Source organism: Aptenodytes forsteri, unplaced genomic scaffold, assembly GCF_000699145.1.
Source record: "Aptenodytes forsteri isolate BGI_AS27 unplaced genomic scaffold, ASM69914v1 Scaffold86, whole genome shotgun sequence".
NCBI lineage: Eukaryota > Metazoa > Chordata > Aves > Sphenisciformes > Spheniscidae > Aptenodytes > Aptenodytes forsteri.
This window is the reverse complement of record NW_008795715.1, coordinates 212,459-226,444: the sequence shown is the minus strand read 5'-3', so window position 1 is coordinate 226,444 and position 13,986 is coordinate 212,459. Positions and strand designations below refer to the sequence as shown.

Here is a 13,986-nt window from a genome sequence, read left to right as displayed (position 1 = left end):
AATAGCAAAGCTGTCAATAATCATGACAGTAAATTCTATGCTGTATACAAAAAATAAATCTTCAAAATATGGATGTCTAATACACCACACACACCCCCAAAGTGACGTGTCTTCTCCCCTAAGCAAAACAATATGTGCAGCTGATTTCTAAACTACAAATCTTTTAAAATAGGAGAGAAGACAGATATTTCTATGAAAACTGTAATGGATGATAATATACGTAAAGCATTTTTAGACTTTCCATTAACCAACAAGTGTGTTATCATTAGCAATATGCACAACCTCATGTGGGAAAGAGTATTTTGGGGAAAAAAACATACAATTTTTTTTTTTTTATATATACATATATAAATATTTTACTGATCATTATGGTGAGGAGCAGCTATAAAAGTCAGCTAGAAAACATATTTAGCTATATGGCATCCAGTGAAATCTGTAGCTTTCTCATGCTGAAATAGTCTTCCGAGTACTTTTATAACCATCATATGTTGACATAAATATATATCTCTCTATCTCAAATTTCTAAACTAAAGCAAGGAGCAACGCACTTAGGTTGCTAAAGAATTATAGATTTTAAACAACTGCCTTTTATGTGCACTTTGGCAAAACCACATCCAAGGTTGTAAACAATAAGATACAGTAATATCTGCTATGGATTTGGAGGATACAAGAAGAATGATTATAATACAAATGCTACATCAACAGTGCAAATGCTATCTAGTTGTGTTTCAAATCAATTAACAAAAATTAACTAAATAATTCACCATCATCTTGTAAGGTAAGTATATCATCTCCATTTTATTACTGGAAAATGGAGACACGCAGAGAAGGAAGGTGGTGTGCACAGAAATATAGCAAATCCATATCAGGACTGAGAGCGCATTCCTCAAGACTCTGCTGGTATACCTTTCCCTAATCCACTTCTCCATATCATTTGCTTAATTACAGTGATTTCTTTTCAAGAAATTACAAATATCTATCAAAAGGCGTATCTTTTTCCAACAACTTCAACTCCTAATATAAACTATTTTAAAAATGAGCAGAATGAGAACAGGCAGGTAGCATGAGACTACTCTACTACCTCCCATTCTTCCCTAAATTTATGTTAATATGCACGGAAATGAGAGAAGAATTCCTCAGGAGGCTGGAGTCAAAAAATAAGACACAGCTGTCCTTCCAGGATGTACGTATCATAGTCATTTTTACATTAACAAAGGTCCGAAGATGAGGGAAGTGGAAGAGTATTTTCACCCTCTGTTAAAAGTAAAATAAAAACTCAAACATCTGCCATCTCAAGTCAGTGCCCCAACTGTCACAGAACTGTTAAATGAGCCTGGAGTAATGCAAGAACCTCACACAGACAGAATGGTCACCTGAACTTTGTCAAGTGCCTTAAGACATTTCATGAACATAGTACAGCAAACTTTTCCATCAATACAAAGCCAGCTGCAGAGTATGGGTTGCGGGGGGCAGGGTTTGTTTGGGTTTGGTTTTTTTATAAAACATCACCACCACACAAACACGAAAAAATTTGTACTTAACATGTCACCAAATATCATTAATTCCTCCCTGGCCCCCCACCCCTCAAGGAAGTTAATACTTGTTCAATGCACAAAATCCTACTATCAGTTCTATGGTATTAGTTAAATTGTTCAGCCAATTTCACTTGCTAACAGCAATGGCATTCTTGACAACGTGAAACCCTGAACAAGGAAACTCTGAAATACCAACACACAAAAAAAACCCAAACCACAAGAATCAGGAGAGAGAAAGAAAGAGAGAGAGAAAAAAAAAGAAAGCTAATTTCCAGTGACAGTCTAGTCTTTCATCTTAAGCCCTGCCTTGAACTCTACCTTGTTTAATTATTAAATCAGAAGCTGCTCAGCAAGATCTGTCTAGTTTTGATGGTTCTTAAATTCAATCTTGCTGACAGACTGTGTCCATTTTTCTCTGTATTTACTGTTACCTATGACATGATCTGAATGCTAATTTTTAAATTCAACATTCATTAGTAAAGGAATAAATTTTGTTTCACATTGTCTTTTCACTCATTCAATTTTCTTCGTACCTCATCCTGATAAAAAGTACAGGATGCTTTCTTGAGGATGCTTGTTAATTTTTTGCTTTTTACATCATTTATATAGCAGGCACAAACTCCAGATTACACCTGCTTACATGCTTCTAATTATTCTAGGAAAGCTATGCAATAAATTAGAATAATATAATAATTATTTTAAAAATCCTTTTTATTTGATCTTTAACAGAAGCATTTGATCATTCAAAGAGGAGGTGGGTAAGTAAGAAGTCACATGTATCTATGAAAATAGATGTACTATATAAATCCTTTTTTATAGTCTACAAGCCTACAGAGACAAAAGTTCTGCTAACTTGAATCAAAAACAATGAGAAATGCTAGAAACAGTCCTTCAATACAAATATATATCTGCGTAGTATTCATTGAAGGGCTGTACTTCAATGAATTTTATCCAGTGGAAAAATCCTTGGTTGGACTGGCTGCCAGGACACTGTTCTCTCCCAAGACAGAACAACTGCACTGCACTATCAAAAATATTTCTCAGCCCAACAGTATGTACACTTTTGCACAAATGCATGAAATTTGAATACTGCAAGAGATACTTGCTGTCATGACATATTTACAAAAAACTTACAGTTGACTTTATCTGTTCCAAATAATCTTCCTCCATTTTGCTAAGACGAGCATTGGTGTCCTCAAGCAGTTCCTGCATATCTTCTGTGTGCTTCTTCCGAATATTAAACTTCTCCTTCTCCATCTCAGCCACAGCATTGTGAAGCTGCATCACAAAAATATTACCAAATAAAAAATGGCATATATAACTAGCATTTATAAGTATTATTTTATTATAGCATTTAAATAGAATAACTGAGAAGCACAGGCCACATTTCTGTCTTCTGTAACAAAACTAGATCATTGTCTCACTAAATAGGTCTACTATGACTCTATTAAGCGGTAATTTAGATGTAGAAGTCATTCAAAAATGTATAGAGGGCATAACTTATCCGTACAGAATACTAAAACACATACATATTTTTGCCATTCTCTGCTATTCTATTTGTTTACATATTTAAACTGAACACCAATGACTGTTGCATAAAATTAATGAATTTCCATTACAGAAACACTAATACTCTCTCCAGATACTTACACTGCCAGTTTATCTGCCTCTCAGTTTGTAAGAAGCTGGAGAGCCTTGACTACCTACTTGTCTAATAAAAGGATTATTTGTGTCATTAATAACCCTTAATTTATATTCTAAACACCAGTGGCCTCCCTTTCTAGTTAAGCAGCCTCAAAGCTAAATTTTCTATCTATACAATAGTAAAGAATAATGTCATGTCAAATCAGCATACAAAACTTGTATGGTATATTGGTTATATAACAGCTATTATGTATTCCTCAGGTTTCTAACAAAACCATTTCACAGCTGAAGGAGAAAGCTGCAATACATAAAATAAAAGCATCATTCTAAACACACTGCTAAAATCAGGTTAATTTGCACAAGTACAGATTTTTCTCTCCAACATATAGACTAGCAAAATCATGGAGGTGTCTGAGTCTGGACCATTATTTAACAGCCTTCAACAGTGTGCAGTAACTTACATAAAATTTTTCATCCAAAAGATAAGAATACTAATAAAATATAATTATAAGTATTATGTATATACTGCAGTGTTCAGAAGATTTGCTGAATTTGAGATCCTTTTAAAATAATCTGGGAAAATAAATAAATGAATGTTCACTCTCCAGGTGCATAAGATATAAATAAAAGCAAAAATTCTGGGAATGTCTCTACCTCCTGTACAACAGGCTATAGTAATATTTGCATTATTGTCAGCAATGTCTATTCAAATAACCTGCATCTATTCAAAGGAAAAAATACACAGAAGAAAGTAGTATATAAAGTTATAAGAAATATTGTACTGTTAAATTTTACTATATTTCCGCCATAATTCCCACTATCCACGTTTTTCCGTAAGATACATGCTCCGATTTCACTTCTGTAATTTCATTAAGTTGAAATTAGTATTAGTATTTTAATTTGCCTTCTTGTTTGCACACTGGCATCATTGATGACAGTTACAGCTGTAGAAACAGCACTTGCTAGGTAACTGAAAAAGTGGGATGACCTCAGGCTGAAAATAATGCTTCTCTAAACCAAAAAAGACCACCTAACACTGAAGCCTCAAGGTCTTAAGCACAAAGGACAAGATTTATGATTTATCTCTTACAAGACAAGAATTAAAACCAACATCACTTCCAGATGCAGGGCTAAAAAAAAATAAAATTAAACAGCATACTTCATCTACGAAGGGAGGTGGTTTTGCCCTTTTTGTGACCCTCCCTCTCCTGAGAGGGGTAAGGAAGACAAATACTGACAATAATCTGGGCAAAGGTGAAGCTGTCTTGCAATAAACACGCTTTTCTCTCTACTTTGCTGCTGTCTCGAGTCTAACAATAAATAAAAATACATCGAAGAATTCATGACCCAATGCAAAAATAATAGTTCAAAGGAATCACCGTGGCAGCAGGTAGCAGCAGGTTTACAGAGATTAAAATTCCATGTCAGGTCAACCAGAAATAAACACTTCCCTAATACATCCAGAGACTTGCCAAGAGGGCCAGATGAACCCCAGGAACAGAGTGACCAGCTGGGCGGGTGTACGGGTGGGTGTGGGTGTGCAAGCATCAGCAAAGAGTCTTGCGAGATTACTCCAGAAAAAAAAATAAAATCAGCATAAGAAAATATCACTAAAAGTAAAAAAAAATATACATAAGGAATATTTAAGTGACAAAATGTATTATCCCAGATATACACTGTAGGAGTCTTTCAAAGAAAGCAAGTATTATTCATTACCCTTTTCTCCCACTCATTGTTCAAAGAATCACTGCTTTGCTCACACATCTTCTTCAACTCCACAATCTGCTTCTCTTTTGCTTCTCTCACGACTTGTGACTCACGAACAAGGGTCTGAACTGTCAAAAATAGGAAGATAAACAACCTTTCAAGAGATACCTTTGGGATTTTTCAGTTTTGGCAACAGAGGCAATCAGATTACATCAGTTTTCCAATTGACGTGGGTTTCTGATGTTTTTTGGCTCTTAAAAATACCTAATGCATGTGCTTCTTTAAAATTTAGCACTTAGATTCTGTGTCACTAAAATATTACAAGGTGTTCTCTCTTCTCTACTTTATTTACAAAATATTTCATAATGAGTTTTCCTTACTGAAGCAGAAAATATACATCAACAAAATTCTGTAACCTAAAGAAAACAGGCATTTTTAACCTGATTTTACGTGCATCCTTAAGAGAAAAGGTTCTTGTGAAGGTTGAATGCCCAAGATATAGAAAGAAATTAAGTTCCCCAACTTAAATTGCAAGTGATTGCATCAAGAATTCACAGTCTTGTCAAATTTTGTGGAAAACAAAGCAGGTACGTATTCACTTTTCAAAAGTGACTGATGATTTTCACTGTCTGGCAAGAGTGTAGGTGACTCGAACACAACCCGTTACAGCTGAGCGCAACCACCAGCCCACCAACAGAAGCACCAGATCCCTTGCTGGACAATTTACTTTGCCAAGGAGCAGGAAACAATATACATGGAACTCTCTCCTTTTTTGTACGTAGGTTACCACACTTGTGTATTTTACATTGTGGTTTAGTCCATAGTATAAACGGACTCCAAGGATTCTAAGAGAAACTAACATTCAAAAACTGCTGACAAGCCACACTCAGGTCAAGTTTTGTACTTATGACATATTCAAGACTACTACTCATGTTTGAAATTTCTTGCCGCAACAGTCCTAAATAAATAATACCTTGTGATTTGATTAAAATGTACTGAATGTATAAATAAATTAACGTCGAGCCAGAGATTCGAAAAAGTTTGAAATAAGTGGTCACAATACTTCAGTATCATCAAAGAAACTTTTTTTGGTGACTTTCATAAAGCCTGGAAGCTTTTATGTAACAAGATCACACTGCTTCTTGGAAAATTTGGTTTGGAAACTGGACAGCAAAGACAACCAGACAAGCCTCTAAAAGTCTAAAGGAAAAATTAGATCAAGACCTGCAAATGAAGAGGAAAGGGACATCTACGCCTAGAAGGAACACGTAAGCCCATAGCCACAAGAAGGATGCAGTACAATACCACCATGCAGAAAACAACAACCATGAGTACAAAAATCACCTTTTTTCTCCAATTTTCTAATCGTCTCCTCAGCTTCATTTTGTTTGTTTTTGTAAAGGGACTTCAATACCTCTATTTCATCATTCTTTCTGTCCAAAATCTGTAGGGAAAATTCACAATGCTTTAACAAAAGTCCAAAAAACCAAAACTACAACCGGTGCACAAAATAATACACACTGATCTCTGTCAAAGGAGCTGCCTTGAAGAAGCGCTTAGGTCGTGCAGGACTAAGTGATTAAATCAAAGTAATTTTCACAGCTAAGACTGCCAAGTCATAAACAAAGGATTGATTTAGATAAATGCAGGCAGTAGATTAAAAAGGAGTTTCATGTTTTAGGGGGGGGCTTTTTGTTTTCCTTTAAACTTGCGCAAATCTAATGTTGCTTTTGTTGAGTTTGGAAGTTTCATGGTGCTACTACTGCAAATAGAAAGGATTTGTTTCCCTTTTCATATTTACGTTGCCTAATACTATTTTAAAAAACCCTAAAATTCTCAGCAGGTTTAAGAAATACTTAAATCACTGGTGAACTTCATTATACTCTTGTACTTCACCAATTGCAATTCTTTGTATGTATTCCAGGAAACAATGGGTTAGAATAGAGCAAGTATATGAGGTGTAACTACATCATTAGAATAGAGCAAGTATATGAGGTGTAACCACATGCACATTTCTGTACACGCTCATTTTGGAAAAAAAATGCTGAAATATTTGCACACTTTGAGATAGTATTTTAGTTTAAACTTTGTGTTTAAGATAAACATTAAAGTCACAGAAATTTTATAACAGTGCCCCAAATCTCTCATCAAACAGAAGCTTTCACCTTAAAACAATATAACTCAATCTGCGTTAAATGTTTTATGTCTTTAAAGATTAATACGACACTATTTAACCTTTTCTAAAATAGCCAGCGTTATTAAACAACTTCAAAAGACGGAATTCTACCATCAGTTAGAAAAGGATGACAACTCAAGGGATGAGAAAGCATTTAACCTATTTCTTATTCTCACAAAGCTGTTTCCTTTAGACTCTCAGCTTTGCTAGCTAGTTATGCTTGCAGAGTTTGAGAACAGATGAGCCAAATATGCACCTGACCAAATATTAACATCCTTTCAGGAGGCTTTGATGTGTCATAGTGTTGTGTCAACTAACTTCCTCCAAGTCTGTGACTCAGTCTTAAGAAACAAAACAGAGGTACTCAGTAATGCAAAGCTTACAGTAGGGTAAGTCATCACAATCCTGACGCTGAGCATTTAACTCCCATTACGTTCCTGGGATCAGAGTGCTTCAGAAGGCACTTGGGACCTCGCAGAATTTGACCCCACATGTTTAAAACATGGTATTAAAAGTCACAGTACGGTCTTTGATAGTCTTTTTGTAATCTTCTCAAAAGTGGTGTTATGCAACACAAAAAAGACAAATCCAACTTAACCCAAAGGAAGTATATCTGGTGTCATTTTATTGCTGTGAAGAATTGAAAGCCACATATAGCTTTAACAATGCAATAACATAAATAACGAACTGTTTATTGACCAGCCTATGCTTTAAGATACAGTGTCAAAACAGAGACATGAGAACAAGCACTATTGCTGTATTAGTAGGAACATATGTGGTATACTTGCAGATTCTCCTACTGTTATTTTTTGCCTTTTGTCCATAAAAATTTGTTTTAAGTATTTTTGTTCACATTTTTCTATAATATGAGTGCTTTCTCTCTAAAAGAAAAAACATGAGTTTATGATTTCATCAGCGTATGAATCCATAGAAGCTGTTAGGTTGGTAAAATAGGTTGCCTTGTTCCAACAAAGCACCTTGTATTTTCACCTGCTTTCTGCAAGCGTTTTTCCCTTCCTAAGTTTATGTTATCATAGAATATTCTGCATTCCCCTCAGCTTATGCAAACCATTACCTACAATCGTAAAGGAACATTAATTGCCATTGTGAAGAAGTTAAAGTACAACTGCAAATTATTATAATCAGATTCTCTATTATTTTGTTTTACATACAGTCTTTAGAAAAAAAACACAAACACTTCCTACCTTTTGAACATCAGTATCATGCTTCTGCTGCAATTTAAGTTTTTCTTCATGGAATTTACCTTCCGCTATTTTCATTTTCATGTCCAGCTTTAAAAGCAAAATAGAACAGATACAGAACTTAATTAAAATAAAGAATAAATTACACTAATGACCTCTGCATAACTTTTAAATTATTCAGTTGTCTTTGAGAAGGCAATGGGAAGTCACTAACAAATAACTGCTATGAAAAAACCTATATTCAGTTTCTCGGTATTTTCATATTTATTTGATAAAACGGTGAGAAGAGATCTCAATCTAAAATATTTATTTAGAAAATGAATTTGTAAGATGTTTTAGTTGGCAATAAAAACAACTGCTACTGCCCAGAAAAAGCGATCATCCTTTATTTAAATAAACACCTAAGAATGAAACTTTTAATATTTCTGTTAATATACCAAGTATGGTAAACCTGCTTTTATTCTTTAGGCAGGTGTTACATTTATACAAAGAATGTCCTTTAGCCCAGATGCATGTTTATTTTTGTTTGTTTTCTATTATTCATAGATTTCACATTATACACACATTTCCTTTTAAACGTTACTTATAATGGGATTAAGGATATTGCTGCTGAATTTGATTGCTAAAATACATTTCCTGCTTCTGCTTGTGTTTGTTCAAAGTAGCGTACTTGAACCCCTCCGACACAGTAACACATTGCCACTTACTTTCTTTTTCTTTGAATAATTAAAAATAAAGAATTAAAAAAAACCTCTCTCACTTGAAAAATCCCAAAGACCAACTCCTCATCAGCTGAGGGCTGAAGAGGTGATACCTTCAAAAGCACTCAAGGTCCTCAACTTCTATAAACTTAATGAAATTCTGAAATTTCAGCACCCCAGACATTTTCCTGCCCTGTCTGCTTTGTCCACAACCTACATAATTTTGTCCCTCCAGGACCTACTATGTAAATTAATATGGGGCTCCTCACATTTAAGTGTTTGAAATTCAACAGTTGACATGCACGTGGAGTTTTCGGCTAGTCTTAAGAGGAAAACTGTATTTGTAATGAGTAACTGGTAAAAAAATAAAATAAATCTCCAACAATATTTAAATTTTATAATGGTCCATAGTTCCAAGACACACATGTATCTTCATCACAACTTCTGGAAGTGTTAATTTGAGCATTTGCTGTAAAAATAAAGATATATTAGTTTAAAAATCCTACACTTACAATTTCTTCTGTGGTAAACTGCTGGAACAGCCAGAAAGCACAAGGACAACAAAACAGTGTCATGTAGCAAAGCTTGGAATACTGGTTTCATTTATAAATCTGCTTTTTGACCCACCCTTTGTGTAAGGCAGACTTCCAATCTCACTGCATATGTAGATAAAAAAATTGAGTCATGTAAACACATTTTAAAAAGTGATCTCATTAAGGCTGGGGTTGAAGCAAATGGGCTCATCACTTCATAACTGGGAATGAAACTTCTCCCCCTCCATTTTAAAGTTTAAACAAGTTATTAAATACTAATTTCAATAAAGGAGTATCTTTCAAATTAAAACCATGCCAAACTGAGTCAACCACATATCTGTAGTTACCAAATGTCAAACCTCATTTGCTAAGTTAGTCTCAATTTCCTGTGGAATAGCGCTTTGTAACTTTACGTGCTACTCTTCTATAAAGCACCCTTTCCACTTCAGCTTTACTTTATTTATTAAACACGTATTGAGAAACAAAATAACCTACAACAGTATCAAAGACCTTCATAAGTTTTAGAGAAAATAGATAAAACCAACTTAGAAAAATCATTCCCCTTGTTAAAAGCAATTAACTGCGCTCATGCTCATCAGTTTTACTACCTTTTATTACCAGTTAAGAGGCAGCAGAGAACATGAAATTTATGGCATGTTACCATTCAGAAAAAAAAAAGTGTAGATAGATAGCTATAGCTGAGAAGTTTGCAACGATGTATGAAATGCAGCCATTGCTGTTGCCTGAACATCATTCCTTTGGATTTCTGTCATTGTTTATTCTCCTTACAAAGAGTATGAGGCAATTAAACCCTAAGGCCATGTAAACATTACTGATGTCAAACATCTGTGCTGTCCCTGTTATTTAAAGCCATGGAGGGTGGTATCAACAGAACTGCTTTTATGTGCCTAGTCACACTTTCTTCCTAATTTAAAAAAACAAAACACCACCAAAACCAGCAAATAGTTACCTGAAAACAGGGTTTCATCGTATCACTGTCCTATGTTTTCATAGCACAGGTTAGGTGCTATGAAAATTTAAGTAATAACTGTCAAACTTAAACCGATAGAGTCTAATCTGCAACTGTCATAAATCTTTGGCAAAAAAAAGGTGCTATCTCAGTCGTGACAGAAGACAAACATTCATCTTGTCACCATTTACAAAAATTTGTAGAAATACTTAAATACCTGATTTAAAAGTAAATCAATAAGTAGACTAACAATATTAATGAGAGAGCGCTTTGAACTACTGATCACTGTTCACTTGTCTTCATTAGAGGGATCACCCCTAGGCCAGAGGTGGCATCTTGAAGGTTTAACATCCATCGACTTTTTTTTTGGATATTTGACAAAACAGTACTTGTTGCTTGCCAGATTTTTTTCCAAGTCTATGAATATATGGGGGAGGGAGGGAGGAAGTGAGGAAGGGGGAGAAGGATGTAAACAATAAATGAGAACTTCAAAGTAAGAACTAACAATGTAGAACAATGACTTGTATATCTTACAATATACGACAAAGCTTATTTGTCTTGGTGCTATTCAGCTGCTAAAAGAAATCAGTGCACAACACAAAGCTTTGATATTTTCATAGAAGAAAAAGGTTTCTGAAGCCAACCAAAACCAACAAACAACTAGAACTTTCTACTGAATCGTGTTTACTCAATTTTCGCATCCAGGGTTAAAAAAAAAATAAATATCAATAATTTATACAGTGTTTTAAACTATATAGGCAGGCCGAGGCAGGAGATTATTTACTTGCAAAACATTCAAGATTTATTATACATAAAGACATGCTGACTTCAGACAAAAGTAATTTGGAATAGTGTATCTCACATCATAATTAACAAGCTATCTTTTTTCATTGTGTTATTTCTGTATCTTATATTGTACCCTCAAAAATTTTTAAGTTTAGCTTTGAGGTATATTAATACTTTTAACATTTAGAGCAATTTAAGAGTCAGAATGACCACCTAAATATCTAAAAGAAAATCACTGGTGGGAAAAAAAGGAAACAAATTCATACTTTATAACAATTTATTTGAACAGAAATTTCTACAGTAAATATAAAATTTAATCATATTGGAACTAATCTTCCATTTTCAAAACTGAACTGCTGTAAAACTTGCGCTGAGTTTACAGTATGTGGAAAAAATACTGTTCATTTCCAACTTCATTGCATTCAGATGTCTGTAACCAGCACACTTGTCAATGATATATAACTTAATATCACATCTTATATTTAATGAACACCCTCTACCCACTTGCTCAAACAACTTTGAAGATCAGTATCTATTCTTGAAGTGTTTTTAACTGAAGAGAGAAATGCATTATAGCATGAAAAGAAAGCGGGAAGGGTAAAATGTGTAAGATGCATACAGAATACACCTCATCTTTCACACATTGATGAATGTGGTGATCGTATTCCCTTCTCATGACAACCAAGAGTTGGAAAATCTTCACAATTAAAACAGGCGAAGTACATTAGGAGAGAAGACTCACTGACGTTCTGGGTCTATAGCAAAGTGAAATGCGCATATCACGACCGAAGTATCAAATATGACCACAGGTCTTAAAAGTGCAAATGGATTTGATTTCCTTGCAAGTGCAGATGGTATGCTAGGAGCACATTGTACAGGAGAGTTTAGTGATCTTTACTCAAAATCTAAGAGACAGGCAAGAGGAAAAGTTATTTTCTGGAAGAGTTAAGACCCTCAAGCCTGTGTTGTTCGCTTAAACTACTTAGAATAAACCTTTCTGAGGGATAACAGGTGAAAAAGTCTCAAGACTTGAACAAAACAAGACAGACCTGGTGTGGGTGACCTCGTGTGTAACAGTTCACCATAAAAATTCCAGGAAGGCTAAAACAAGGAGAACATTTAAGCTGTGCCAAGGTAAAGCAATGTAGGTCTACAGACAAGCTTGCAGCCCTACTAAAACTCCTTACAAACAAATAAGCAAAGTATAAGGATGAATGTTTTGTTGAGAGAAAAAAAAAATAAAATACATTGTTGAGGGGTGACCTCGTGTGTAACAGTTCACCATAAAAATTCCAGGAAGGCTAAAACAAGGAGAACATTTAAGCTGTGCCAAGGTAAAGCAATGTAGGTCTACAGACAAGCTTGCAGCCCTACTAAAACTCCTTACAAACAAATAAGCAAAGTATAAGGATGAATGTTTTGTTGAGAGAGAAAAAAAATAAAATACATTGTTGAAAAGTTTGCTTTTCTTCACAGGTTAAGATTTCAAGAGGAGTTCCAGGTACAGAAGCAGCACCTGCTGCATCTCCCTGAGGTTCAGCTTGGTACCCTTGATAAATGGGATTTTATAAAATAAAGGAGGACTATTTTGAGTCTTTGACATAAAGAATTTTTACGATATCCAAAGGAGATTCTTTTAAGTATCAAGGGTCATTTTTTCCCCACTGTTTCAGATGCAGACATTTCCCAAAAATGTCCTGGGAGGGGCCAAGGGGTGGGGTGGGGATGGTGGTGTGTATTTTTGCCACCTAGCTGGTTTTACTTGATTGAAATTTCCAAGGCTCTATCAGACTTTAAGAACAAATCCTATAAATTAAAGGAAGTCATAAATAGTATTTTTCCTAGTGGAACATGACACACAATAAAAGCAGGTTTTCCATCTGGGATTCACATTAACGTTGGGCTTTTTTCCTGATGTTTGTGCTCATCCTCTGAGTGTAACACAGAAATCTAAAAAAAAAAAAATTATAACTACATTTTGAAACAGTAGATCATTAACCACTCCAAATTCTGCATTGAATATCATCAACATTTTTATCTGATGCAATGCCTAAGGTGAAATAAATGTCCTGTAAAGTCTCTGTTGCGAAGAGCTTACAGTCTGGACAAACCAGAGACAGACCGAAAGAAAAGCAGTATCGAACAAGTGAAAAATGCAAGCCAGAAATTAGAATGTAAAAAGACCCTTTATAAACATGGCATTTTGCCCAGATTCAAAGGTCCCTCCACAAAAGTCTATGTTTATGATCTGGACTACATTATTTGACCTAACAAACATTTACATTTCTCTCCACATATCTAACCTTCTTTGTATCTTTACTCTTTAAAAACACTACAACTGCTACTTCCAGTTATAATATTTTTACAGAGTACTCTTTGAAGAGAAACTAGATAGTCACTTAAGTAAAAAATTAATATGACATCGCCCCATTTTTATAGCCAGTAAAAATGAAAGGCTTTGTCCTAAATCAAATCATACCAGCTTTCCCCCATCAAGAAAAGTCTGACTTTTTAAATGACACTGAACATTAATACACATTTGCTGTATACAGAAAAATAACTGAATGGACAGTTGTGCTTATTCATATGTAAATGTTATTAGTCTCTTTCAAGAGAGAACAATGTATTTTTCATAGATTTCCAAGTTGGGGGTGGTGGGAATAGGGAGAAAAGCATACAGCTTTGTATCCCAACAACTGCAATAACTTGAAATGATATTTTTACTCTAAAGG

The 13,986-nt window shown here is 34.7% G+C and overlaps 1 protein-coding gene across 1 annotated transcript in view; it reads right to left on the bottom strand.

Moving 5' to 3' along the window:
• The window catches only part of CEP112 (centrosomal protein 112), a 171,100-nt gene that overhangs the window by 130,660 nt on the left and 26,454 nt on the right, over nucleotides 1-13,986 (bottom strand). The window contains exons 8-11 of the mRNA XM_009283475.2: nucleotides 8,268-8,354; nucleotides 6,231-6,330; nucleotides 4,896-5,014; nucleotides 2,670-2,813 (exon numbers count right to left, since the gene is read on the bottom strand). Coding sequence (XP_009281750.1) covers nucleotides 2,670-2,813; nucleotides 4,896-5,014; nucleotides 6,231-6,330; nucleotides 8,268-8,354 — 450 coding nt within the window. The remainder of the gene's footprint in view (nucleotides 1-2,669; nucleotides 2,814-4,895; nucleotides 5,015-6,230; nucleotides 6,331-8,267; nucleotides 8,355-13,986) is intronic.